Source organism: Nematostella vectensis, chromosome 4 (genome assembly GCF_932526225.1).
Source record: "Nematostella vectensis chromosome 4, jaNemVect1.1, whole genome shotgun sequence".
Lineage (NCBI taxonomy): Eukaryota > Metazoa > Cnidaria > Anthozoa > Actiniaria > Edwardsiidae > Nematostella > Nematostella vectensis.
Genome location: NC_064037.1, coordinates 4,367,820 through 4,395,302, shown reverse-complemented (window position 1 = coordinate 4,395,302; position 27,483 = coordinate 4,367,820). Strand labels below are relative to the sequence as shown.

At 41.1% G+C, this 27,483-nt stretch overlaps 1 protein-coding gene across 4 annotated transcripts in view; it reads left to right on the top strand.

The window, feature by feature from the left end:
* The window catches only part of LOC5513116, a 60,411-nt gene extending 36,032 nt beyond the window's left edge, over nt 1-24,379 (top strand). Inside the window, exons 33-54 of one of the 4 annotated variants that reach the window (XM_048726782.1) lie at nt 641-937; nt 1,089-1,385; nt 1,791-1,879; nt 2,206-2,419; nt 2,583-2,879; nt 3,089-3,257; nt 3,584-3,741; nt 5,675-5,977; nt 7,614-7,916; nt 9,620-9,922; nt 14,325-14,627; nt 15,257-15,556; nt 15,939-16,241; nt 17,224-17,511; nt 18,010-18,315; nt 19,815-20,281; nt 20,673-20,761; nt 21,042-21,198; nt 21,716-21,782; nt 22,064-22,335; nt 22,745-22,919; nt 23,220-24,379. In XM_048726782.1, the coding sequence (XP_048582739.1) occupies nt 641-937; nt 1,089-1,385; nt 1,791-1,879; nt 2,206-2,419; nt 2,583-2,879; nt 3,089-3,257; nt 3,584-3,741; nt 5,675-5,977; nt 7,614-7,916; nt 9,620-9,922; nt 14,325-14,627; nt 15,257-15,556; nt 15,939-16,241; nt 17,224-17,511; nt 18,010-18,315; nt 19,815-20,281; nt 20,673-20,761; nt 21,042-21,198; nt 21,716-21,782; nt 22,064-22,335; nt 22,745-22,919; nt 23,220-23,509 (5,447 nt within the window). In that variant the 3' untranslated portion in view covers nt 23,510-24,379. The remainder of the gene's footprint in view (nt 1-640; nt 938-1,088; nt 1,386-1,790; nt 1,880-2,205; nt 2,420-2,582; nt 2,880-3,088; nt 3,258-3,583; nt 3,742-5,674; nt 5,978-7,613; nt 7,917-9,619; nt 9,923-14,324; nt 14,628-15,256; nt 15,557-15,938; nt 16,242-17,223; nt 17,512-18,009; nt 18,316-19,814; nt 20,282-20,672; nt 20,762-21,041; nt 21,199-21,715; nt 21,783-22,063; nt 22,336-22,744; nt 22,920-23,219) is intronic. The other 3 variants (XM_048726784.1, XM_048726783.1, XM_048726785.1) reach the window with 3 other exon arrangements.
* Nucleotides 24,380-27,483: the final 3,104 nt, after the last annotated feature.

The window sequence follows — 27,483 nt, the reverse complement described above, 5'->3', positions numbered from 1 at the left end:
GGCTTGCATTTCAAGAGTTACTTCCCTTAGGGGAAACAGAACAACGTAACTCTCGAAATGCAAGCCCAATTGGCTTCAAACTTCACCCAGACCACATTTAAGACTCCACTGTCAGTTCAGAATATTTTTGAGAGTTTAACGATTTCATTTCGTAGTAAAGTGAACGGCTTATTTCTCCCATATGTTTACTGTAAACGTGAACCACTATAATGTATTCAAACACACAGTGAGCTTGGGGTACCTGTGGTGCTAGCGCACGCTATCAACTCATTATAATTCAACGTTCGTGCGTATAGAATATCAGCTGTGCTGTAGAATGCCGCAGAGGACTGCTTGCGATGCGTCCCCCGCGAGGAAGGGGCCTTAGGCTTCTATCATTTTACGTTTCGCAGTAATAACAACAACAAAATTAAAATCGAAAGCCGTTTCAAAAGGATGTGCAAAAATGCTGCTTTATTTTAAATATGTTCCACGACTTCTTAACGACTGCGGCTTTGTGTACGTTTGTTTGGAGTTGATATTTTTGTTGTCGTGGCCGACTTTTCTCTTCACAAACCAAAGCAGGGACCCAACAAATCGCAGCTTGTAAATGTTCTTCCCGTTAATCGGCCCGTCGCTTTAACAATTTCTCTCTTTCAAGCCCCGTTGCAGCCCCCAATGAACTTCGCAGGTCACAACACCTCCTCAACATCCATCTTGCTCTTCTGGAGTGCAATTCCTGAGGGCGCGTTAGTGGGTCCTTTACATGAGTACCGAATTGAGTGGCGAACGTCGAGTAACCCCGTGGCTAGCTCTAGATCCATAACGCCGGAGACTACAAGTGCATCTATGACGGGACTACAGAAATTCACAAACTACAGCTTCCGAATTTGTGGCGTCTCACCCCTTTATAAACATGGACCAATCAGCGAAATTTACGTCTACACGGACCAGGACGGTACGTCATGCATCACCATAGTAACAGGAACATTGGATGGTACGTCATGCATTTCCATAACAACAGGCGTAAATTACGGTATATTATATCATCACCATAGTAACAGAAGTATACTTGGCTAATTGTAAATGAAGGCTTTTTTGTCGTGTAGTACCTACAGGATTCCCGTTGAATGTCCAAGGAAGCCCCATGAACTCCACAGCCTTGTTAGTAACCTGGCAAGAGCCACCACAGGAAGATCAAAACGGGATAATCACAGGGTATCAAGTCCAATTCCACCCTCAAGGTGGAGGAAGCGCTGGTATGAGTACCATGCTCGTCCCTTCTTCGCCGGCGGAGCTCGTTCATCTCCAGAAGTTTACTCTCTACGATGTGAACGTTGCCGCAGTGAATTCTAAGGGTGTTGGTCCACCAAGTCCTATAGTCACAATGCGTACAGGGGAGGATGGTGAGCTTATGTCCGTGTCAGGGGGAGTGGAGGGTTGGGAAAGGGTGGGAGAAGATGAAGGAGGAGTAGGAGAAGATCGGGGAGGGTGGGGTCCTACATCAAAATGAGTTAAAGCCACCATCTCACACCCTGTCATTCCAGTTATAATTACACGGGGTGGGAGTTTGGTGTTTCTGGAAGGAAGAAATGACGCTTTCGAGTTGATTGGTGGAGTAAAGATAGCTTTCTGTGTCGCTCGTTTCCTTTGCTCCACAGTAATTAGAAAAGGGAGTCGGTGAATAATTAGCTGCTTAGCAAGACAAGGCGAGCGTAAAAAGGGAGAGAAGGTTTTAGATGCTGCTGGTTTAGGCAAGTGGAAAGGAAGGCTAGGGAGCTCCCCCACTAATACTATCTGGTGATTCATAGTACCGACAGCAGCTCCGAACATCACAGAGGGCTTCAATACTAGTTCCACAAGCATCTTTTTGAGGTGGACAACCATTCCTGCAAACCAGGTAGACCCCCTTATCTGATACGGTGAACATCATGTGTACTATCACAAATGTGTCCCTGAATGTCTCTCGTTCTTCCTTATTTAAGGGAATCAGCTTCCGAGGGAATGACTTTGCAAGTTTTTAGAATTTTTTTTTCGATTGTTCTATGAAGATCGTTCATGAACGATATTAGCAAAGCTCTTGATCTCCCATTCTTAGTAAAAAAAAACCTCTATCGTAAAAGTCTCCAAAATTAGTTATATAACCAGATCCCTTGTGTACGTTTTCTTGCTATTATGTGTAGTTCCAGTTCCACTCAGTAATATCTTTCTACCCTCTGTTAACAGTTACCCGGAATACTTCGTGGATTTTTAATACAGTACTCTGCCAAGTCTCTTGTAAATGAGTCTGGCCAAGTTTATCAAATGTCCTATTGCTTGCTTCAATTCAATATCACGGGACTGGAGAAGCAGGAGGAGTACTTGTTTCGCGTTGCCGCCTTCACAGCCGCAGGAAAAGGGCCTTGGAGCGAGCCAATGGCCGTGCTTACAGACGCTGACAGTACGTACAGTGTTACTTATAAAGCAGGGGCTCTCTCAAAGTAGCCACTTCCCAAAGTCGCGAATAATTGGTCACTAAAACACTATATTGTATGATCCTAATAAACAACCACCTTTGTTAAGTGGCTATGGCAACACATTTATGAATAATTTCTTTTCTCTAGAACCCGAGGGAACAATCAGCAACGTCACGTTTTCCGAGCCTCCGGACTCCCGCAGTGTGCAGTTCTCTCTTCAGCCACTCTCACGACAAGATGCAAACGGTATGATACTCGGATACAGACTGTACTTCCTTGACAAGCTGAGGAACGAAACGTTTGTACAGACCATAAATGCCTCCCTTTCTCACACGCTAAGTGGTCTGCACCCCTACACTGATTACGAGATCCGAGTGGCTGCGTTCACTGTCAAAGGCGAGGGAAATGCCAGCGAGCCCTTCGAGGTGAAGACGATGGAAGACGGTGCGTATTTTACACCAGCTTACTATTAATTTTTAAAGACTTATTTTTTTATATTTTGCAAATCCGGATTATAAAAAAAACACGCTCTCTGATTGGCTCTCGCACGGTCCGGCATTTTCCCATCCAGGTCCTATACCGGAAATAAATTAATGCTTTTGTTGGCCCCCGCAGAGAGGTTGCCTTTTACCAGGATTTCTCTTTTTCTGTAGCGCCAAGCAAGCCACCGCGGAACGTATCCGGACAGAACGCTAGTTCAACCAGCGTCATAATTCAATGGAGCACAGTAGACGAGTTTTACCTCAACGGCCAGTTGAGGGCATACGTAGTAACATACTGGGAGATGGAAAAACCGGACACCAAGACCAACATTACTGTACAGTATGTATACGCTCTGCGCCATGGCTTTGGGGCTTTGGTGTGTGGTAAATTTAGTGTTTTAATTACGTTAAGAGACGGTGAATAGGAGAATGGGAAAGAGAATTTCCACGTTTTTGCAGTCCACCGTCCCTTCTTGACACTAATGGTTTAAGTTATTTTGACTAGCGAGAATCGTTTTTTTAATTGACATAAACTTCAGAGTTAAGAGTGTTCCCGCCTGCTTTGTGGCGCACTAAGGATTTACTTGACTCGCTGGTTGCTTATTTATGTACATGTGTCAAGAGTAAAAGAAAAGTTCTGACTTCATCTTGCCTTTCTTCATTCAGAGTGTCTGTCTCGAGGCGAAGAAGGAGAGCTGTAACCTCCCCCTCCCTAGAGATCACAGGGCTCAAGAAGTATACGTCGTACAGCGTACAGGTGCTGGCGGTCACCAACAAGGAGGGCGTGCCGAGTCTGGCGTTCAATATAACCACCGCGCAAGATGGTAATGTGACAATATAACCACCGTGCAAGATGGTAATGTGCGCGACAATATAACCACAGCGCAATATCGTAATGTACATGACAAAATAACCACCGCGCTATATGGTAATATGCGTGACAATATAACCACCGCGCAATATGGTAATGTGCGTGACAATATGGTTATGTACATGGCAATATAACCACCGCGCAAGATGGTAATGTACGTGACAATATGGTTATGTACATGGCAATATAACCACCGCGCAATATGGTAATGTACGTGACAATATAACCACCGCGCAAGATGGTAATGTATGTGACAATATAACCAGCATGCAATATGGTAATGTACATGGCAATATAACCACCGTGCAATATGGTAATGTACATGGCAATATAACCACCGCGCAATATGGTAATGTACGTGACAATATAACCACCGCGCAATATGGTAATATGCGTGACAATATAACCACCGCGCAATATGGTAATGTGCGTGACAATATAACCACCGCGCAATATGGTAATGTACGTGACAATATAACCACCGCGCAATATGGTAATGTGCGTGACAATATAACCACCGTGCAATATGGTAATGTACATGGCAATATAACCACCGTGCAATATGGTAATGTACATGGCAATATAACCACCGTGCAATATGGTAATGTGCGTGACAATATAACCACCGCGCAATATGGTAATGTACGTGACAATATAACCACCGCGCAATATGGTAATGTGCGTGACAATATAACCACCGTGCAAGATGGTAATGTACATGGCAATATAACCACCGCGCAATATGGTAATGTGCGTGACAATATAACCACCGTGCAATATGGTAATGTACATGACAATATAACCACCGTGCAATATGGTAATGTACATGGCAATATAACCACCGCGCAATATGGTAATGTGCGTGACAATATAACCACCGCGCAATATGGTAATGTACATGACAATATAACCACCGTGCAATATGGTAATGTATGTGACAATATAACCACCGTGCAATATGGTAATGTACATGGCAATATAACCACCGCGCAAGATGGTAATGTACATGACAATATAACCAGCGTGCAATATGGTAATATGCGTGACAATATAACCACCGCGCAATATGGTAATGTACGTGACAATACAACCACCGCGCAATATGGTAATGTACATGACAATATAACCACCGTGCAATATGGTAATGTGCGTGACAATATAACCACCGTGCAATATGGTAATGTACATGGCAATATAACCACCGCGCAAGATGGTAATGGGCGTGACAATATAACCACCGTGCAATATGGTAATGTGCGTGACAATATAACCACCGCGCAATATGGTAATGTGCGTGACAATATAACCACCGCGCAATATGGTAATGTACATGGCAATACAACCACCGCGCAAGATGGTAATGTACATGACAATATAACCACCGTGCAATATGGTAATGTGCGTGACAATATAACCACCGCGCAATATGGTAATGTACATGGCAATCGCTCGATTCCGTTCCTTTCCCATCAAGTGGTTGCACATGATAAGCTTATTAACTCCTCAAAAGGGGACATGCTTACATCCCCACCACCACCACAACAACATTATTCCCTTAAAGGGAGTATTCGCACATCCTCGTTCTGTCTTCTCGTCTGTTTTATTTTCTTAGAAATTCTTTTAAACAATATGATCTATGAAAATAAATTCAAAATCTAAAGAATCAACGTTGTTTTTACCTTACTTAAATTTTTATTCTCAAAAGTCTAATTACTAAATTAAGGCTAAGCAACGTTTTGTTTACAACAAACGATTTTGTTTGCTACGTTGTATTTATTTGAATAAAATACGCATTCCAATATCCATGCAGTCCTTTGTTCCATTCCAATTTTAAAATCCAATAGCCCTCTGCGGTTCCTCAAGCTAAAGCGATTCCTTTATTTCAGTGCCAGCCGCATCACCTTCAAACATCACTGCAAATAACGTCAGTTCCACTGAACTTGAAGTCATCTGGCGACCAGTACCACAGAAATACCAGAATGGGATTGTGCTTGGTTACAAAGTTATGTACAGACGTGCTGATGGCGAATATCCAATCCGAAACGTTACCATCAACAATGGTTCCCAGCTTAGTCACGTGCTGAAGGGCTTAAAGAAGTATGGTCCCTATGACATACGACTGCTGGCTTTCACGGTGAAAGGTGAAGGGAATGTTTCGGAGTCCGTGTTCTGCAGAACAGCTGAGGATGGTGAGTAGTAATAACCGGGCTATGTAGAAATAGTGGTATCCTAAATGTAACAACATTCAAAAACAATGAAACACTATGGTAACTTTTTAGTAGTAAGGTGTGTTATTTGTAATAACCTGCCAAACTTGTAATAACGGCCTCATTTGTAATGGGGCCGTGACACATTCGTAAAAAATCCTCATAAAGGTGATTCAGAGCAAGGAATTTGAAGATCCCAAGAAGGGCAGAGGAGACTGCAGGCATTACGGGAGCCCAGGCCATCACGGCCAATCGAACTGCCGATAGAAAGGTCTTGCTCAGAACCCATAAAAGATGGTAATGTGCGTGACAATATAACCACCACGCAATATGGTAATGTGCGTGACAATATAACCACCGCGCAATATGGTAATGTACATGACAAAATAACCACCGCGCAATATGGTAATGTGCGTGACAATATAACCACCGTGCAATATGGTAATGTACATGACAATATAACCACCGTGCAATATGGTAATGTACATGACAATATAACCACCATGCAATATGGTAATGTGCATGACAATATAACCACCGTGCAATATGGTAATGTGCGTGACAATATAACCACCGTGCAATATGGTAATGTACACGACAATATAACCACCGTGCAATATGGTAATGTACATGACAATATAACCACCGCGCAATATGGTAATGTACATGGCAATATAACCACCGTGCAATATGGTAATGTGCATGGCAATATAACCACCGCGCAAGATGGTAATGTACATGACAATATAACCAGCGTGCAATATGGTAATATGCGTGACAATTTAACCACCGCGCAATATGGTAATGTACGTGACAATACAACCACCGCGCAATATGGTAATGTACATGACAATATAACCACCGTGCAATATGGTAATGTGCGTGACAATATAACCACCGTGCAATATGGTAATGTACATGGCAATATAACCACCGCGCAAGATGGTAATGGGCGTGACAATATAACCACCGTGCAATATGGTAATGTGCGTGACAATATAACCACCGCGCAATATGGTAATGTGCGTGACAATATAACCACCGCGCAATATGGTAATGTACATGGCAATACAACCACCGCGCAAGATGGTAATGTACATGACAATATAACCACCGTGCAATATGGTAATGTGCGTGACAATATAACCACCGCGCAATATGGTAATGTACATGGCAATCGCTCGATTCCGTTCCTTTCCCATCAAGTGGTTGCACATGATAAGCTTATTAACTCCTCAAAAGGGGACATGCTTACATCCCCACCACCACCACAACAACATTATTCCCTTAAAGGGAGTATTCGCACATCCTCGTTCTGTCTTCTCGTCTGTTTTATTTTCTTAGAAATTCTTTTAAACAATATGATCTATGAAAATAAATTCAAAATCTAAAGAATCAACGTTGTTTTTACCTTACTTAAATTTTTATTCTCAAAAGTCTAATTACTAAATTAAGGCTAAGCAACGTTTTGTTTACAACAAACGATTTTGTTTGCTACGTTGTATTTATTTGAATAAAATACGCATTCCAATATCCATGCAGTCCTTTGTTCCATTCCAATTTTAAAATCCAATAGCCCTCTGCGGTTCCTCAAGCTAAAGCGATTCCTTTATTTCAGTGCCAGCCGCCCCACCTTCAAACATCACTGCAAATAACGTCAGTTCCACTGAACTTGAAGTCATCTGGCGACCAGTACCACAGAAATACCAGAATGGGATTGTGCTTGGTTACAAAGTTATGTACAGACGTGCTGATGGCGAATATCCAATCCGAAACGTTACCATCAACAATGGTTCCCAGCTTAGTCACGTGCTGAAGGGCTTAAAGAAGTATGGTCCCTATGACATACGACTGCTGGCTTTCACGGTGAAAGGTGAAGGGAATGTTTCGGAGTCCGTGTTCTGCAGAACAGCTGAGGATGGTGAGTAGTAATAACCGGGCTATGTAGAAATAGTGGTATCCTAAATGTAACAACATTCAAAAACAATGAAACACTATGGTAACTTTTTAGTAGTAAGGTGTGTTATTTGTAATAACCTGCCAAACTTGTAATAACGGCCTCATTTGTAATGGGGCCGTGACACATTCGTAAAAAATCCTCATAAAGGTGATTCAGAGCAAGGAATTTGAAGATCCCAAGAAGGGCAGAGGAGACTGCAGGCATTACGGGAGCCCAGGCCATCACGGCCAATCGAACTGCCGATAGAAAGGTCTTGCTCAGAACCCATAAAAGATGGTAATGTACATGACAATATAACCACCGCGCAATATGATAATGTGCGTGACAATATAACCACCACGCAATATGGTAATGTGCGTGACAATATAACCACCGCGCAATATGGTAATGTACATGACAAAATAACCACCGCGCAATATGGTAATGTGCGTGACAATATAACCACCGCGCAATATGGTAATGTACATGACAATATAACCACCGTGCAATATGGTAATGTACATGACAATATAACCACCATGCAATATGGTAATGTGCATGACAATATAACCACCGTGCAATATGGTAATGTGCGTGACAATATAACCACTGTGCAATATGGTAATGTACACGACAATATAACCACCGTGCAATATGGTAATGTACATGACAATATAACCACCGCGCAATATGGTAATGTGCATGACAATATAACCACCGTGCAATATGGTAATGTGCATGACAATATAACCACCGTGCAATATGGTAATGTACATGACAATATAACCACCGTGCAATATGGTAATGTGCATGACAATATAACCACCGTGCAAGATGGCAATGTGCGTGACAATATAACCACCGTGCAATATGGTAATGTGCATGACAATATAACCACCGTGCAATATGGTAATGTACATGACAATATAACCACCGTGCAATATGGTAATGTGCGTGACAATATAACCACCGTGCAATATGGTAATGTACATGACAACATAACCACCGTGCAATATGGTAATGTGCGTGACAATATAACCACCGCGCAATATGGTAATATACGTGACAATATAACCACCGCCTAATATGGCTAGGTGCGTGACAATATAACCACCGTGCAATATGGTAATGTACATGACAATATAACCACCGCGCAATATGGTAATGTGCGTGACAATATAACCACCGCGCAATATGGTAATGTACATGGCAATCGCTCGATTCCGTTCATTTCCCATCAAGTGGTTGCACATGATAAGCTTAATAACTCCTCAAACGGGGACATGCTTACATCCCCACCACCACAACAACAACATTATTCCCTTCAAGGGAGTATTTGCACATCCTCGTTCTGTCTTCTCGTCTGTTTTTTTTTTCTTAGAAATTCTTTTAAACAACATGATCTATGAAAATAAATTTAAAATCTAAAGATAATAAATCAATGTTGTTTTTACCTTACTTAAATTTGTATTCTCAAAATTCTAATTACTAAATTAACTCTAAGCAACGTTTCGTTTACAACAAACGATTTTGTTTGCTACGTTGTATTTATTTGAATAAAATACGCATTCCAATATCCATGCAGTCCTTTGTTCCATTCCAATTTTAAAATCCAATAGCCCTCTGCGGTTCCTCAAGTGTTTTTTTTACTTTTACAAATTGTTAAAGCGATCCCTTTATTTCAGTGCCAGCCGCCCCACCTTCAAACATCACTGCAAATAACGTCAGTTCCACTGAACTTGAAGTCATCTGGCGACCAGTTCCACAGGAATACCAGAATGGGATTGTGCTTGGTTACAAAGTTATGTACAGACGTGCTGATGGCGAATATCCAATCCGAAACGTTACCATCAACAGTGGTTCCCAGCTTAGTCACGTGCTGACGGGCTTAAAGAAGTATGGTCCCTATGACATTCGACTGCTGGCTTTGACGGTGAAAGGTGAAGGGAATGTTTCGGAGTCCGTGTTCTGCAGGACAGCTGAGGATGGTGCGTAGTAATAACCGGGCTATGTAGAAATAGTGGTATCCTAAATGTAACAACATTCAAAAACAATGAAACACTATGGTAACTTTTTAGTAGTAAGGTGTGTTGTATGTAATAACCTGCCAAACTTGTAATAACGGCCTCATTTGTAATGGGGCCGTGACACATTCGTAAAAAATCCTCATAAAGGTGATTCAGAGCAAGGAATTTGAAGATCCCAAGAAGGGCAGAGGAGACTGCAGGCATTACGGGAGCCCAGGCCATCACGGCCAATCGAACTGCCGATAGAAAGGTCTTGCTCAGAACCCATAAAAGATGGTAATGTGCGTGACAATATAACCACCGCGCAATATGGTAATGTGCGTGACAATATAACCACCGCGCAATATGGTAATGTACATGACAAAATAACCACCGCGCAATATGGTAATGTGCGTGACAATATAACCACCGTGCAATATGGTAATGTACATGACAATATAACCACCGCGCAATATGATAATGTGCATGACAATATAACCACCGTGCAATACGGTAATGTACATGACAATATAACCACCGTGCAATATGGTAATGTGCATGACAATGTAACCACCGTGCAATATGGTAATGTACATGACAATATAACCACAGTGCAATATGGTAATGTGCATGACAATGTAACCACCGTGCAATATGGTAATGTACATGACAATATAACCACCGCGCAATATGATAATGTGCATGACAATATAACCACCGTGCAATACGGTAATGTACATGACAATATAACCACCGTGCAATATGGTAATGTGCATGACAATATAACCACCGTGCAAGATGGCAATGTGCGTGACAATATAACCACCGTGCAATATGGTAATGTGCATGACAATATAACAACCGTGCAATATGGTAATGTGCATGACAATATAACCACCGTGCAATATGGTAATGTACATGACAATATAACCACCGTGCAATATGGTAATGTGCGTGACAATATAACCACCGTGCAATATGGTAATGTACGTGACAATATAACCACCGTGCAATATGGTAATGTGACTGACAATATAACCACCGCGCAAGATGGTAATGTCTGTGACAATATAACCATCGCGCAAGATGGTAATGTCTGTGACAATATAACCATCGCGCAAGATGGTAATGTGCGTGACAATATAATCACCGTGCAATATGGTAATGTACATGACAATATAACCACCGTGCAATATGGTAATGTACATGACAATATAACCATCTTGCAATATGGTAATGTACATGACAATATAACCACCGTCCAATATGGTAATGTGCATGATAATATAACCACTGCGCAATATGGTAATGTACATGAGAATATAACCAGCGTGCAATATGGTAATGTACATGACAATATAACCACCATGCAATATGGTAATGTGCGTGACAATATAACCACCGTGCAAAATGGTAATGTACATGACAATATAACCACAGTGCAATATGGTAATGTACATAACAATATAACCACCGTGCAATATGGTAATGTACATGACAATATAACCACCGTGCAATATGGTAATGTGCGTGACAATATAACCACCGTGCAATATGGTAATGTACATGACAATATAACCACCGTGCAATATGTTATTGTGCGTGACATAATAACCACCGCGCAATATGGTAATATACGTGACAATATAACCACTTCCCAATATGGTAAGGTGCGTGACAATATAACCACCGTGCAATATGGTGATGTGCGTGACAATATGACCACCGTGCAATATGGTAATGTGCGTGACAATATAACCACTGCGCAATATGGTAATGTACATGACAATATAACCACAGCGCAATATGGTAATGTACATGGCAATATAACCACAGTGCAATATGGTAATGTACATAACAATATAACCACCGTGCAATATGGTAATGTACATGATAATATAACCACCGCGCAATATGGTAATGTACATGACAATATAACCACCGTGCAATATGGTAATGTGCGTGACAATATAACCACAGCGCAAGATGGTAATGTACATGACAATATAACCACCGTGCAATATGGTAATGTACATGATAATATAACCACCGCGCAATATGGTAATGTACATGACAATATAACCACCGTGCAATATGGTAATGTGCGTGACAATATAACCACAGCGCGAGATGGTAATATGCGTGACAATATAACCACCGTGCAATATGGTAATGTGCGTGACAATATAACCACAGCGCGAGATGGTAATATGCGTGACAATATAACCACCGCGCAAGATGGTAATATGCGTGACAATATAACCACCGCGCAAGATGGTAATATGCGTGACAATATAACCACCGCGCAATATGGTAATGTACATGACAATATAACCACCGTGCAATATGGTAATTTACATGACAATATAACCACCATGCAATATGGCAATGTGCAGGACAATATAACCACCGTGCAATATGGTAATGTGCGTGACAATATAACCACAGCGCAAGATGGTAATGTACATGACAATATAACCACCGTGCAATATGGTAATGTACATGATAATATAACCACCGCGCAATATGGTAATGTACATGACAATATAACCACCGTGCAATATGGTAATGTGCGTGACAATATAACCACAGCGCGAGATGGTAATATGCGTGACAATATAACCACCGTGCAATATGGTAATGTGCGTGACAATATAACCACAGCGCGAGATGGTAATATGCGTGACAATATAACCACCGCGCAAGATGGTAATATGCGTGACAATATAACCACCGCGCAAGATGGTAATATGCGTGACAATATAACCACCGCGCAATATGGTAATGTACATGACAAAATAACCACCGCGCTATATGGTAATGTGCGTGACAATATAACCACCGCGCAATATGGTAATGTACATGACAATATAACCACCGTGCAATATGGTAATTTACATGACAATATAACCACCATGCAATATGGCAATGTGCATGACAATATAACCACCGTGCAATATGGTAATGTGCGTGACAATATAACCACCGTGCAATATGGTAATGTACACGACAATATAACCACCATACAATATGGTAATGTACATGACAAGATAACCACCGTGCAATATGGTAATGTACATGACAATATAACCACCGTGCAATATGGTAATGTGCGTGACAATATAACCACCGTGCAATATGGTAATGTACATGACAATATAACCACCGTGCGATATGGTAATGTGCGTGACAATATAACCACCGCGCAAGATGGTAATGTCTGTGACAATATAACCATCGCACAAGATGTTAATGTCTGTGACAATATAACCATCGCGCAAGATGGTAATGTGCGTGACAATATAATCACCGTGCAATATGGTAATGTGCATGACAATATATCCACTGTGCAATATGGTAATGTGCATGACAATATAACCACCGCGCAATATGGTAATATACGTGACAATATAACCACCGCCCAATATGGTAAGGTGTGTGACAATATAACCACCGTGCAATATGGTAATGTGCGTGACAATATAACCACCGTGCAATATGGTAATGTGCGTGACAATATAACCACCGTGCAATATGGTAATGTGCGTGACAATATAACCACCGTGCAATATGGTAATGTGCGTGACAATATAACCACAGCGCAATATGGTAATGTACATGATAATATAACCACCGCGCAATATGGTAATGTACATGACAATATAACCACCGTGCAATATGGTAATGTACATGACAATATAACCACCGTGCAATATGGTAATGTGCGTGACAATATAACCACCGCGCAATATGGTAATATACGTGACAATATAACCACCGCCTAATATGGCTAGGTGCGTGACAATATAACCACCGTGCAATATGGTAATGTACATGACAATATAACCACCGCGCAATATGGTAATGTGCGTGACAATATAACCACCGCGCAATATGGTAATGTACATGGCAATCGCTCGATTCCGTTCATTTCCCATCAAGTGGTTGCACATGATAAGCTTAATAACTCCTCAAACGGGGACATGCTTACATCCCCACCACCACAACAACAACATTATTCCCTTCAAGGGAGTATTTGCACATCCTCGTTCTGTCTTCTCGTCTGTTTTTTTTTCTTAGAAATTCTTTTAAACAACATAATCTATGAAAATAAATTTAAAATCTAAAGATAATAAATCAATGTTGTTTTTACCTTACTTAAATTTTTATTCTCAAAAGTCTAATTACTAAATTAAGTCTAAGCAACGTTTCGTTTACAACAAACGATTTTGTTTGCTACGTTGTATTTATTTGAATAAAATACGCATTCCAATATCCATGCAGTCCTTTGTTCCATTACAATTTTAAAATCCAATAGCCCTCTGCGGTTCCTCAAGCGTTTTTTTTACTTTTACAAATTGTTAAAGCGATCCCTTTATTTCAGTGCCAGCCGCCCCACCTTCAAACATCACTGCAAATAACGTCAGTTCCACTGAACTTGAAGTCATCTGGCGACCAGTACCACAGGAATACCAGAATGGAATTGTGCTTGGTTACAAAGTTATGTACAGACGTGCTGATGGCGAATATCCAATCCGAAACGTTACCATCAACAATGGTTCCCAGCTTAGTCACGTGCTGACGGGCTTAAAGAAGTATGGTCCCTATGACATACGACTGCTGGCTTTGACGGTGAAAGGTGAAGGGAATGTTTCGGAGTCCGTGTTCTGCAGGACAGCTGAGCATGGTGAGTAGTAATAACCGGGCTATGTAGAAATAGTGGTATCCTAAATGTAACAACATTCAAAAACAATGAAACACTATGGTAACTTTTTAGTAGTAAGGTGTGTTGTTTGTAATAATCTGCCAAACTTGGAATAACGGCCTCATTTGTAATGGGGCCGTGACACATTCGTAAAAAATCCTCATAAAGGTGATTCAGAGCAGGGAATTTGAAGATCCCAAGAAGGGCAGAGGAGACTGCAAGCATTACGGGAGCCCAGGCCATCACTTCCAATCGAATTGCCGATAGAAAGGTCTTGCTCAGAACCCGTAAAAATATAAAGACGCACTATAAAACATCAAAAATGTTTTGTAATGTAACGAGGAGAAAGTTTCGGCTAGAGGATCAAAATGGCCAAGGAAAAGGAAAAATAGCGAGTGTCCGATTTAGTGAGGTTCTACTGTATATACAATGGAACCCTGAGCGGACGAACCGCTTTTCACCCCTCCCCCTCTCCTCATAGTCATAGTGCAATATTGGCCTCTATCTCCTCCCCGTGCTGATACCAGTTCCTGGATTCCTAACTAGAAAGCGCATCAATAACAGAACTGATCAGACCCCTATATTATCAACTAAAGCTACATTTTTTGTAGCTCCGGACGGCACACCAGGAAACGTCACCTTAGAAAGCTCAACATTAACAGAGCTGACTCTACACTGGGGCCCTATACTTCCAGAGCTCGAGAACGGGATTATCACTGGCTATCACATCAATGTGTACGAGCTGAGTGGTAATCTTAAGACGAACGCCACTGTGCCGGGAAGGGGGACTCTTAAGGGGGTTGTAGGAGGGCTGGAAGTCTGGACCAACTACACTGTGTCGGTCTGTGGGTTCACGAGTGTCGGTGATGGACCATGGAGCGTGAGACGGCTGGTGACAACAGATGAACAAGGTGTGACACTGATAGAAGTGTTTTGTTTTTGTTTAACATGATTCGTCGACTTAATTTTGACGTTACCTTCCTGATGACTATGCCAATATGACGCAGGATGGTTATAAAAGGGCTACATACGAGCTTAAAAAGCAATTTATCATTATCAATAGCAACATCATTGCTATCATCATCATCATCATCATCATCATTATCATCATCATCAACAACACCAACATTATTGTCATCATCATAAAACATTAATCATATTTGTGAGGATATTGGGCAAACTATAAAACATTTGACAAAAGTGGCAACATTGGATAGTTATAAATAGCAACTTCCTATACAAATTTGTATGACACCAAACACTGAGATAATATTACTTTTTAATTCGTTACAGCTCCGCAGGACTCCCCGGCCAACGTGACAGCGGTCGCAAACAGCTCGACGTCCATCCGAGTGGACTGGGACGAGATCGACCAGTCTATGACCCGCGGGATCGCGCGGGGGTACCGCATATACTACCGAGCCTCAGATACCCCCTTCCCCACCCCTTTGCTCAACACTACCGTGGGAGTGGGGGAGAGGAGTGTGTTGCTGGTAGATCTTTATAAATTTGTGAGGTATACGATATACGTAGTGGCGACCACCAACAAAGACGGTCCTTCGAGCGACGTTATCCAAGTCTTCACACTCGAGGATAGTGAGTGCTATAATGAGAGCTTACAAGAAAAAAACTAAATGTTATATTAAGAGGACATATACTTTAACAGCAAGTATGACGCCTTTTGGGCTATGAAACACAAACTTCATTTGCGGGGACATTTAATCACTAAATTCCCCGAGATGCTTTGCTAATAACTTTATAATACCATGATCACCGAGAGGAAATAAACTCGCAACTTCGAGTAATATTAGGTTGGATGAGCGAACACGGTTCAATGGATCAGGGCATTGCATACGCACTGTTCCTTTTGTCCCTCTAAAGACCACCAAATTTTCACGAACAATTCTCAAATCAAACATTGTTGATTTACATAGTTGCTCCACATATCTACAGTTTAGTTTGACGTCATTAGCACGCATGCGTACAGCAATCAAAATCATCCCACATGGATCTCGCCTAACGTTGTTTAGGTATCACGAGATCAACTACTCGGTCTCTTGTCGCAGGGTCTATTCCTTGGCTAATCAGAAAGCTGCCTTCTATTTATTTCCCTGGTGAAAACTACTAGACAAACATCTTGGTTCTAAATTTCTCTCATGCACTGATGTAGAGGGAAATTTATAAGACAAAAATTATTTTTTCTCTTTTTAAATTTCCCTTTAATTACTACTAAATTTAGTTACTAAATTTCCCTCATCATTAATACATGAGGAAAATTTAGAAAAAAAATCTCCCTCATCATTAATGCATGAGGGAAATTTAGAACCATCTATTGTTTAGAGGGAATTTCGTTAGTAATCGTCCCTTAGAAAACAAAAGAATCCCAGGTGATCATGGTATTACTTGTAGTATCAAACTGCTACATAGGTTTTCGTCATGAGTTTCAAATTCCGCAAAGCAAAAAAGGAGGTACTGATAATAAAAAAAATAAATTTTAATCGTATAATAAATTAAATTTTAATCGTAATCTGTATATGTGTTTGATGTTTTTCTCTAAATTGATATTCTTTATTCCCAGTTCCCGACCGACCACCAGTGAACCTGCAGTTTGCTCTCCCCTCCCCAACCTCCCTGGACGTGATATGGAGCCCAGTCCCTTTCGGCTATCAGAATGGCATCATACTGGGCTACAAGATCACGTGCACTTCAGGGAGCACGAAAATCTATCAAGACTTGTACCACGGGAACTCCATCACACGGATAGAGGGGCTCGAGAGCTACACGCTTTACAATGTTACCATCAGAGCCTACACTAGCAAGGGTGAAGGGCCTATGTACTCTCAGATGGTCCTCACCGATGAAAATAGTAAGCAAACGACCAACTTGTTTGGGTGTTTTTATATAGAGATTGTCTTTATACAGGAATTTTTAATATTAAAGTTATAAGAGGTGCCAAGAGGTTGTTGCTTCTTTCTTGTTTGTCTCGTTGCTGCTCGGTACTGCACGTTGCTGCTCGTTCCTTCTCCTTGCCTTTCGGCACTGTTCGGTACTTAATTGTTTGCTGCTCGGTGCTGTTCAGTACTGTTTCCTCCTTTTCGTTGCCTTTCGACTCTGCTCGGTACTGTGCGGTAGCTGCTCGGTGCAGTTCGTTACTGTTTCCTCTTTTCCGTTGCCTTTCAATGTTGCTGGGCACTGTTTTCGGCGCTGTTCGGTAGCTACTCGTTACTGTTAGGAAGTTACTCGTTGCTGTTCGGTGGCTACTCGCTGCTGTTCGGTAGCTGCTCGGTACTTTCCGGTAGCTGCAAGACACTGGCTGATACTTGTTCCTCTCGATTCATGATAAATTATTTTTGATTGTTTTCAGATCCTTGCCACACGCCACAAAATCTCACAACCGACAACTTCACCTCCACTTCCTCGCTTCCTGTCAGCTGGGACCCAATCCCTTCTCACTGTGTACCCGGTATTCTTTTGGGTTACCGCGTGCGATATAAGCCGGTATCTACTGGTGACGTCATCATCAAGTCCAAGGTACCCGTCAGTGAGGTGGAGGTTGGCCCTTCCACACAAAGCGTCACCTTAACAGGTTTAGATATATATACCCAATATCGTATTGAGGTGGCCGGATTCACTATCAAGGGAGATGGACCGTTTGCAACTACATTTGGAGGTACTCCTTAACTTGTGTGCCTATCTGCCCGTCTATTTGTCTGCCTTTTGTACTGACTTTCCCTATGTCCACATTTAAGGTACTCCTAAACATGTGCCTTTCTGCCCGTCTATTTGCCTGTCCTTACGTACTGACTTTCTCTCTGTCCACATTTTGAGGTACTCCTAAACTTGTGTGCCTATCTGCCCGTCTATTTGTTTGTCCTTTCGTACTGACTTTCGCTCTGTCCACATTTGAGGTACTCCTAAACTTGTGTGCCTATCTTCCCGTCTATTTGTCTGTCCTTTCGTACTGACTTTACCCTGGTCCCAGAGCCTCGAGCGTCTCTCTATTGAGTGGCCAGCGAGGTTAGAGCCTCGAGCGTCTCTCTATTCAGTGGCCAGCGAGGTTGAGTCTCAACCGAGACGCACGAGGCTCTGGAACCAGGGTATACTAACTTTCGCTCTGTCCACATTTGAGGTACTCCTAAACTTGTGTGCCTATGTCACGTAGGAATAAGTCACACATGTAGTGAAGACATATTTAGCATCTAGAAATTATATACTGATCGGCTGTCAGCATATCGAAGTCCACGGAACGACTAAAAGCATTTTGTTTAGTTCGCTTGACAGGGAAATATAAAACGCTCTCGTAGAAATTGCTTAGACAAGTTAGTTCCTATTTTTAGTAGATTGACCTTTTGCTCGGGAAACTTATAGGCGTGCCGCGTCCCTTTTCAAAGGTATTTGACAATCGGGATTTGGCCACCAATTCTCGTTTCGCACTTTTCAACGAAGGAAAGTTAAATCTGAGTTCACACAAGGTTTACCCTAAGTAAGCTTTAGACCTGGCCTTCGAAGAAATTAGGATTTAGTACGGTTTAAGAGTTTGAGTGCAAAAATGATTGGAATCTTGTCAATCATTATATTCATGTGTGTATCTTGCCATGCGCACTAGCAGTGTAACAAGTTAGTGTTTGACAACCGTAGTCAGTAGCAACATGTAAACATTACGTATGTCACGGTAGCCCAAGGGTAACCGACTGGCACACCCACGTAGGAAGGTCGTCCCTCGTACACCCAATGGTTAAACCCTTATCCAAACAGTGCTAAAAGCCCTTTGGGATGTCAGTGTCAGTTATCCTAAAGGACATGCCGTCTTAGTAGCATATAAATATGGGTGCGTACCGAAGCCCCAACACACTAACTCTTTTAGACTCTTAAGAACTTGAAGAGACTCACATGTGAAAATACTTGTAGACACCAGATCTTGTAAAGACTTTGTAACAGCGAACAAGTAAAAACCGGTACCTTCCCCCGGCAAGTGGTAGCTGTTACACCTATCTGACTTTCTCTATGTTCATTCCTCTGTGCGTCGTCTGGCTGTTCTCAAAATCGCATTGTCCTTCGTTCCATCACCCACCTCTTCATCGAACATTTTATTGCTCCTTTGACAAAATTATGGAGCTCCCATCTCCTTTTTCTACAAAGATTTTAGTTGTGGTTTCCTTACCTTCCTAGATACGTGTCGCTGCAACCATCGGCTCACTACGAGTTGGATGGCCTTCAAGCCTTACGTGACTTTTAACGAGTCGATCGGCGTCTCAGGTCTCATTCCCTCATTCCTGGAGGACATGACTGCCACCTGCTGTCTCTACTGCAAGATTCACGGCCACTCTTACGTAGACTTTTACCAGGATGCGAAGAACCAATCATCTCAACAGAAAACTGGAGTCGCCCTCCGTGCAGCTATTGACGGTACAACGGACCTGATATTTCCCATTCCCGGGTACTTCATGCAAGAGGAGTACAAGACGGTTCACTCGTACACGGGCATTGTACAAACTTCTGGCTTGGTTTTTGTGCTTGCTCTGACAAATGGCGATAAAACGAGCAGTTCTGTGTTCTACGCTGTCGTGGATAACTGGCCGCTTGTCCTAGTGTCTTTTTTGTCTGCTTACATCATGGGAATACTGATATGGTTTTTGGTAAGACTTGTCCTAGTTTTTTTTTTTTTTGCTCACATCATGGGGATACTGATATGGTGTCAGGTAGGTCTGCTATTAAGGATGATGGATAGTATCATGTTTTAATTATTTCTATGATTTATTAAAGCTGCCATACATTGGGCATCTTTTTAGAAACATCAGCCTTAATCCAACTGAAGTATCTTGATATCATCTTTGTTAAGCAGTTTTAAACAACATTATTATTATCATTATCATTAGCTAGCATTATCATTATCATTATTATTATAGTGTAAGGTGTTTAAATAGTGTCGTCGACGTCGCAGCAGTAGTCATTGATATCGTCATCATTAACAGAATGAGCATATACATGTTTCCTTATCATTGTCATCATGTCATCCCCTTACTGTAGGATGCCGGAAATGAACACTTCCCACGATCCTTCATACGGGGATCTATGGAAGGCTTCTGGTGGTCCTACGTTTCTATGACGACCGTCGGGTAAGATGTGATCGTTATGCTTACTGGACTAACACGCGAAAAAGGGGGAACCGCCTGTAAATAACAGTGAATTAATGACGAATTTTCTGGCTTTTTTTTAAAGAATTTCGTTATGCGCCCTTCCCTGTCTTTTCCAATTATAAGAGCTCAGGGAAAGAAACTTTTTAGGGAGAGAACAGGGCAATGTTAATTATCTAGAAAACTGTCCTTATAAATATGTCTTTATTTTGCCGATATCCCTTCAAAGCGGGTCTTTAGTATATCACTGTGTGTAATTTAGATATGGAGACCGCTGTCCCGTGTCAGTGCCGGCACGCATCTTGTCTATCGGTTGGACGCTAGCAGGAGTGGTCATCATTGGAATACTTGTCGGGAGTATCGCTACATCACTCTCGTCCATCACGATCAAACAAGCGAGTAGCTTGTATGGGCACAGGGTACGGTTTTCTTGTAATCATCGCACTGCAACGCGCGCTACCGTGGCCACATTGGCAGTCTTGTTAAGCATTCCGCGAAACAAGAAACGTGCGATCTGATTGACATGAGCTTCGCTAGCTAGCCAGCGTGGCAAAGGAATGTACAATCTTAACACGACGGAACCCCTTTCGAAGCTTGTGTCAATCAAAAGTATGATTCTCGCACGCTGTTGGTCAGCTTCCTTAACTTCGACTTGCATAACTTCCTTTTTGTCTTGGTGGCCACGGTTGCTCTAAAGAGACTCTGCCAGCCTCCATTTTGTCATCCTAGCGAGATACCTAGTGTGTTAGAAAAGCTATTTTTATGGCTGATTTATGCTATATTATATATTTCTTATCTGTCTATAAAGTCCTATTGGTCTATTTTGAACAGGTTGCTTTAATCGTAAGTTTAGTCGAAAGATATTTTTACGCCATAAAATATCTTTATCCGCAGCTCTTCTTTTCCTTATTTCATTGACTAATTTGTCATTTCAAGGTTGCCGCCATAAAGAACTCGTACGAGTATCGCTTCGGCTTACGAATGCAGGCCATCGTCGATGTGGGTTAGTGATCTTTGAACTACTAAATGCAAGATGGACGAAATTTTCTTTCTGAACATTTGCATACAAATCCTCTTAAGGTTAGTTCTCACTTGGACGTAAGCGCAATCGCAAGAGAACAAAACTGCTTGATTTTCTTGCGCTTGCGCTTATGTTTGACCGATTCTCACTTGTGTTGCGCTTCCGTTTGCGCTTACCCTTGCGTCCTAGTGAGAACCAACCTTAAATTTAGTTTTATATAATGATAAAAAACAAAACTTTGCATTCTTTACTGCATTCTCCAGGGCGAGATTACCAGACCTACGATGAAATCTACACCGACATGGTCAGCGGTTTTGTAGAGGGGGCTCTACTGGACACGCTGGGGGTGGGTAGCAGGAAGGACCTGTTTGAAAAACCCTTTATCAGGATGCATAAGTTCTACGACGCGTCATTTGTGCGCGGGGTTGTCATGTCCGGGAACTCGAGGAAGCTGAAGAAGTGTTTTCACCGTCACGTCCTCGCGAAAGCGCAGGATATATCGGATATGGTCAAGTCAGCCGCAAACCCATTAGAGGTAAGCAGAGAAAATACAGGCGAACCGACTGTGTTAATCAGGACACCGTCGGGACACTATTTTTTCATGTTATTTCATCGGGAACTCGAATAACTACGAAACGAAATTAAAGGTTTATGTCCTTTTAAGGACGATCAGCTTAAAGAAGGCCTGTTTTGAGATACTTGTGTAAATGAAAGGAAATGGAAGGAAAGTAAGGGAAGGAAAATATAAGAAATAGAAGGAAGGGGAAAGGAAGTGAACAAGTCGAAAAAAAAAACGAAATGGAGTAAGAAAGGGAAAGGATGTAATTTACCTACTTATTCAGAACTCAGCCTTATCAGGGCATGAAGAATACACAGTAGCAATAAAAAGGTGGGGCAGATTTTTGCATATTGATGACATTATATTATAACTTTGTTTTCTCCAGGTGCCTTTGGAGCCTCTTTCCACGGAACTTTCCTCATCTCTTTTCGACTATAACAGTCAGATCTTCAAGAAAACCCTTACATTTATCCTGGTTTTGCTTGGAGCGGCTTCACTTCTGGGTCTTTGCTGGGAACTAATTAACAGGAAGAAAAAACGCAAGATACTCGGCAAGCTGGGTGAGACAGAAGGTTTAACTATCAGATAAAAGTGGTAAAAATAGACGTAAAGGCTGTGGCAATAAGGAAACAATTCAACACAGCATTGGTTGGTTGGTTATTCTTTTTTTTTTTTTTTACTTCTATATTCTTACGCTACCTAGATTCTAAACCGTAGAAAAGTGAAACGCTCGACAAAGCAGCGGCGACTGTTTGACGTCTATTTTTCGATTTGCCTGGTTCCGGATACACTTGTAGAGCCTAGGGATGTTCGCTATCTACGGCCCGCTTTTTATGTTGTTTTTAATTTTTGGCTTGCAGAATTACCATTAGAAAAGTACCGAAAGTTTCTGAGAGATGAAATGCAGAGCGTGGTTAACGATTTTCATGAGGGAATGAAGATTAAGATGGGGCACTTGAAGGACAAGCACAAACAAGAAATAAAATGCTTTTTAAAGATTTTGAAAGAAAGACGGATGCATGCGAGAAACGAAGCCAAACGGCAAGCAATAGAGAAGGAGAGAGAGACGAAAATACACCGAAAGATTGCCATAAAGTATCATCTAGAACATGCATCAGATGAACCGGAAGTCAACGAAAGTGGCGTATAGCGGTGGGATATTGCCATGGAAATATCAAATAGGACATGAAATAAATGAACCGGAAGCCAAAAAGAGTGGCGTTTAGCGGTGTGATATTGCCATGAAATATTACTTTAAAAAATCAAGAAAAAAATCGAGCAGTCCATCGCCTCGGGGACCCATGGCGGCGCCAGACCGGAAAGGGAAGTACGCGCGAAGACGAAAGACAGAGGGGAAAATACTTTTTTTCTTTTGTCTTCGCGCGTACTCCCGCTTCTGATCTCCGCATCGCCGCGTCGCCAAGGATGCGGGCAACCCAACTGGCGCAATATGTGTCCCGGAACAACGGACTTCAAGGGCAAATAAAAAAACTGGACTAAAAGGGTGCTGATATCAAAATTGTGGCTTATACTTATGTCATAAAGCAGGCACTTCTCGATTGCGGCTTTTCAGTCATGCTTTGACACAATTAAGCAAACAAGTGCGTATTCGAATTTAAGTTTATTTATCGATAGAAAATCAAATATTCACAGTTGTTATGATATGGCTATATTAATAAAAACAATATCCTTGTTCCCCGCGAAGAAGCTCTTAGGCCTTAGGGACTGACCAGTTTGGGTTGTGGTCGAAAACCGTAATTGGCCTAGCTGTGGCGGATACCCTGCCCTTTCGTTATTGTATGTATTTATGTTCTGTTTCTCATGTATAACGTATTATGTATGTGTATTTTTTTTTTCTCCGTGGGCAAAGTCAATAAATAAATAAAATAAAAAAAAAAAAATTCGGGCAAAGAAAATATAGAAAACAATTCTTGCTAGTCGAACTTACCCCCACAAAGATTGTACAGCAAGAGAAATAAATACGAGCAGTTGAGTTTTTTTCGTCTCAAATAGAAAATAACACAATTTGTCTAGACTGCTTTTTCGCACTTTGTATTTTAGTAGGATGCGAGAAAAAATTAATTTCCATCGCTGAATTGCGCCAGACAGAGACCCCTAAGCGATCAACCAACTCTCTATTACTATCGATGCTCGGTGGCCTTGTTGGCCCGCCTTTTTTCAAGCGGTCACTTTAACACCCCGGGGGCGAACTGTCTTGTAAAAATCAATTTGTCTTTTATTTGTGCGAAGGCGTAAAGGTTTTGAAGATTTCGTTAATTTTGTAGTAGGTTGCAATGTGAATAAACACTTTGCCTAAACGTAGGCTTTGTTTGTTATAGTTTGTAATCGTTGACCATGCGAGAAATAGAAAAACATCAGCCCTGGCATTTTGTTCGGAATACCTGTGGCTCTCAGGTGAGAGGGGTTGAGGAGATTCAACCAAGAGATTGGACAGGAAACAGGAAGCAACACAGGAAACCCGAAAAGAAAACCAGGGGACCAGACTTGAATCAAAATATAAAATTTTCCTTGATTAGCTTTAAAACCTGTTTTGCATCCTATGGGTGAAAACTTCCTAACAATAAATCTTACATTGACTGTTCCATTTCCGCGCTCTTTAAGCTTAAGGCTTTTAAGCACTAAATATAATTGGAATTATTTCTCCCTGCTTATTGTGCGGAAAGAATCTCACCAGAGCTTTCATCCGGGAATCCCAGCAACAATGTAGTGGTAAGACCGACCGTTATGTATATAGCTTTTCTGTGGTGGCAAAGTTGATATGATTCCCATTTCTAAAATTCCCCCATTTCGTAGTTTAATACTTAAAAAATAACTCTCAAAATTTGTTTCAAGCTCCTCCTTTTAAAAGATGACGGACTGGTTATTTTATTTTGTTTTTCTTTTCACAAAGTTTAACATATGTAACTCTAACCTACAATATAGCATAAAGCTTGTCGGTAGGTTTTACTAAAGAGCTGAAGAGGAAGCGATAACAAAACTTGAGGGTGTGTTGTTTTATTATGCGAACTAATAGAACTAGAAGGCGGAGATTGATGCTCTCGTTTATCCTACCTTTCTGCTAGATATTAACATAGAATTTAGTAACAAGCAAAATTCACTGTTTCCTACGGCTATGCAAACGCGGACTACCGGTTACTAGAAGTTAGAGACGAGTTGGAGGCGATCTAACGCATACGTCAAGAATTTATATTCGCCCACTGCTCGGGCTTGTTGAAGAATCACTGAAATGGGAGCTTGGTTGTGCTTGGTGGTTGTTTTACTTTCTCATTCCTGTTATTTTTGTGACAGTACTATTTTCTTCATTCAATTCAACGGTTTTTCAATTTTTTTGGGGGGGGAGGGGTGGTGCTCTCATATGTGCTCTTGATAAAATCAAGAGACACGAAAATGCCAAATCAGGAAAGCAAGTCAATATATCCGGAAAAAGCATGAATTAATTTTTTTGTTGGCATAACTTTTAAAGATGAGCAAGATATACGATATTAATCTTTCTTTGGGGAGAATAAAAATAAGAGATTTACAGGTTTTCATGTCCTTGGTATAATAAAAAAAAACACAGAATATTAAATAAATTCATCTGAGCCATTTTTAGAAAAGCCCATAGCACTGTCAGGATGAGTTCATTTTTCTGTTTTAAGAAAGTAGTCTTTAAAAAACATTTTACTTTGTCCTGCATATGTAATTTCGATCAAAATGAAAAGTAAAAAGACAAGTTTACTTTCGAGGTCCAGCCAAGGCGCCCTGTGTTGATACCCCTAAAATGTATACATTGTTCGAAAACATAACACTGATAAGGGAAGACAAAACAATATGTAGAATGTGGAACAGTGCGGCGGATCACCTGTGATGCAAAGTGCACACTAGTTTTTTAAATTGGTTTTGATGTCTGAGTCTGAGTAAGTAGGAGGGGCGAGTTCCCTGAGAACTTCAACAGTTTACTTTCCATTTTGAACAAATATGAATAACTTATTCGTGGACTTTGAAAATAGAATAGATCCTTTTTGGCTTTTCCGGTTTTCTGTATTTTAAACCAGCAAAAAAGTCTTTTATTTGTCCCCCTTTGTAAGAGCGTACATATATTTCTAAGCTGTCCTTTCCCATTTTACTAATGGTGTCTTTTTGGGCTCTGTGTTGGTCCTTGTGCCATCGTCTAAAGAGAGACAGAAAAACTTCACACAAAAACTCACTTGTTTTCTCTAGTTCTAAGTGTGAAGAGCATTAGATTGGCTGAGAACCCCCTGCTGAGCTCTTCAACATACTCGCGATTACAAAATGGAATGGCATATTATTTTGGCGCAATGTTTTCTAACGAGTTCCTTCGCGAGCATTTGATTTTATAATAAAATGAATTATTGAGATATTATCATTGTTCACTTAATTAAGTTTCGTTAATAAAGAAATAACATACACAGCGTTATTTTTTATGCGAAAGCCGCAAATGAAGCCGCACTTTGCGGCCCTTTATTACTTAATCCCTATAGAAATTTCCTTTCCATTTCTTAAAAAATGGGGTTTGAAGCAGCAAACAACGGTTTTGATTTTCTGACTCAACTGCTGCAAAGCAAGAAAATGTTTTTTTCTTTAAAAGTCCTTATAAAAAAAAATAATTCTCGCTCGGCGTCATTTACAGCTGTCTTTTCTTCCTAAAAATAGTAGATCAAAAAAGCTTTTAATGGACGGCGAAGATTCAACAAGTTTTTTTTTTATGCACTCTTCCGAAACGCCGTTACACATTATGTAATATATAAGACGAAACGAGTTAATTGTTCGCCCGCAAGGGACCAAGGAAAACAAGATCACGTCTGGCTGGTCAAGAACTGTAATACTTCTGCATCATAGCTTGTCAACTTTTTTATAAAGGAAGAAAGTCAAAGCGATATAAGTGTAAGAAAAAAAAACGTTAAAGGCCTTGAGTAAAAGGAAAGCTAAAGAGAAGATTCTCAATCTTACGTCGCGCCGGTAAAATCCTAATGATGTATGGAAGCATGATGGTGTTGAAGCCGAACGATATAGAATGTCTTGTGTCGGTAAAATATGATCCTCTCTACTTTCTTGACTTTATTTTCGATACCAGATATTATCTTTAGATTGCCAGCGTACCGC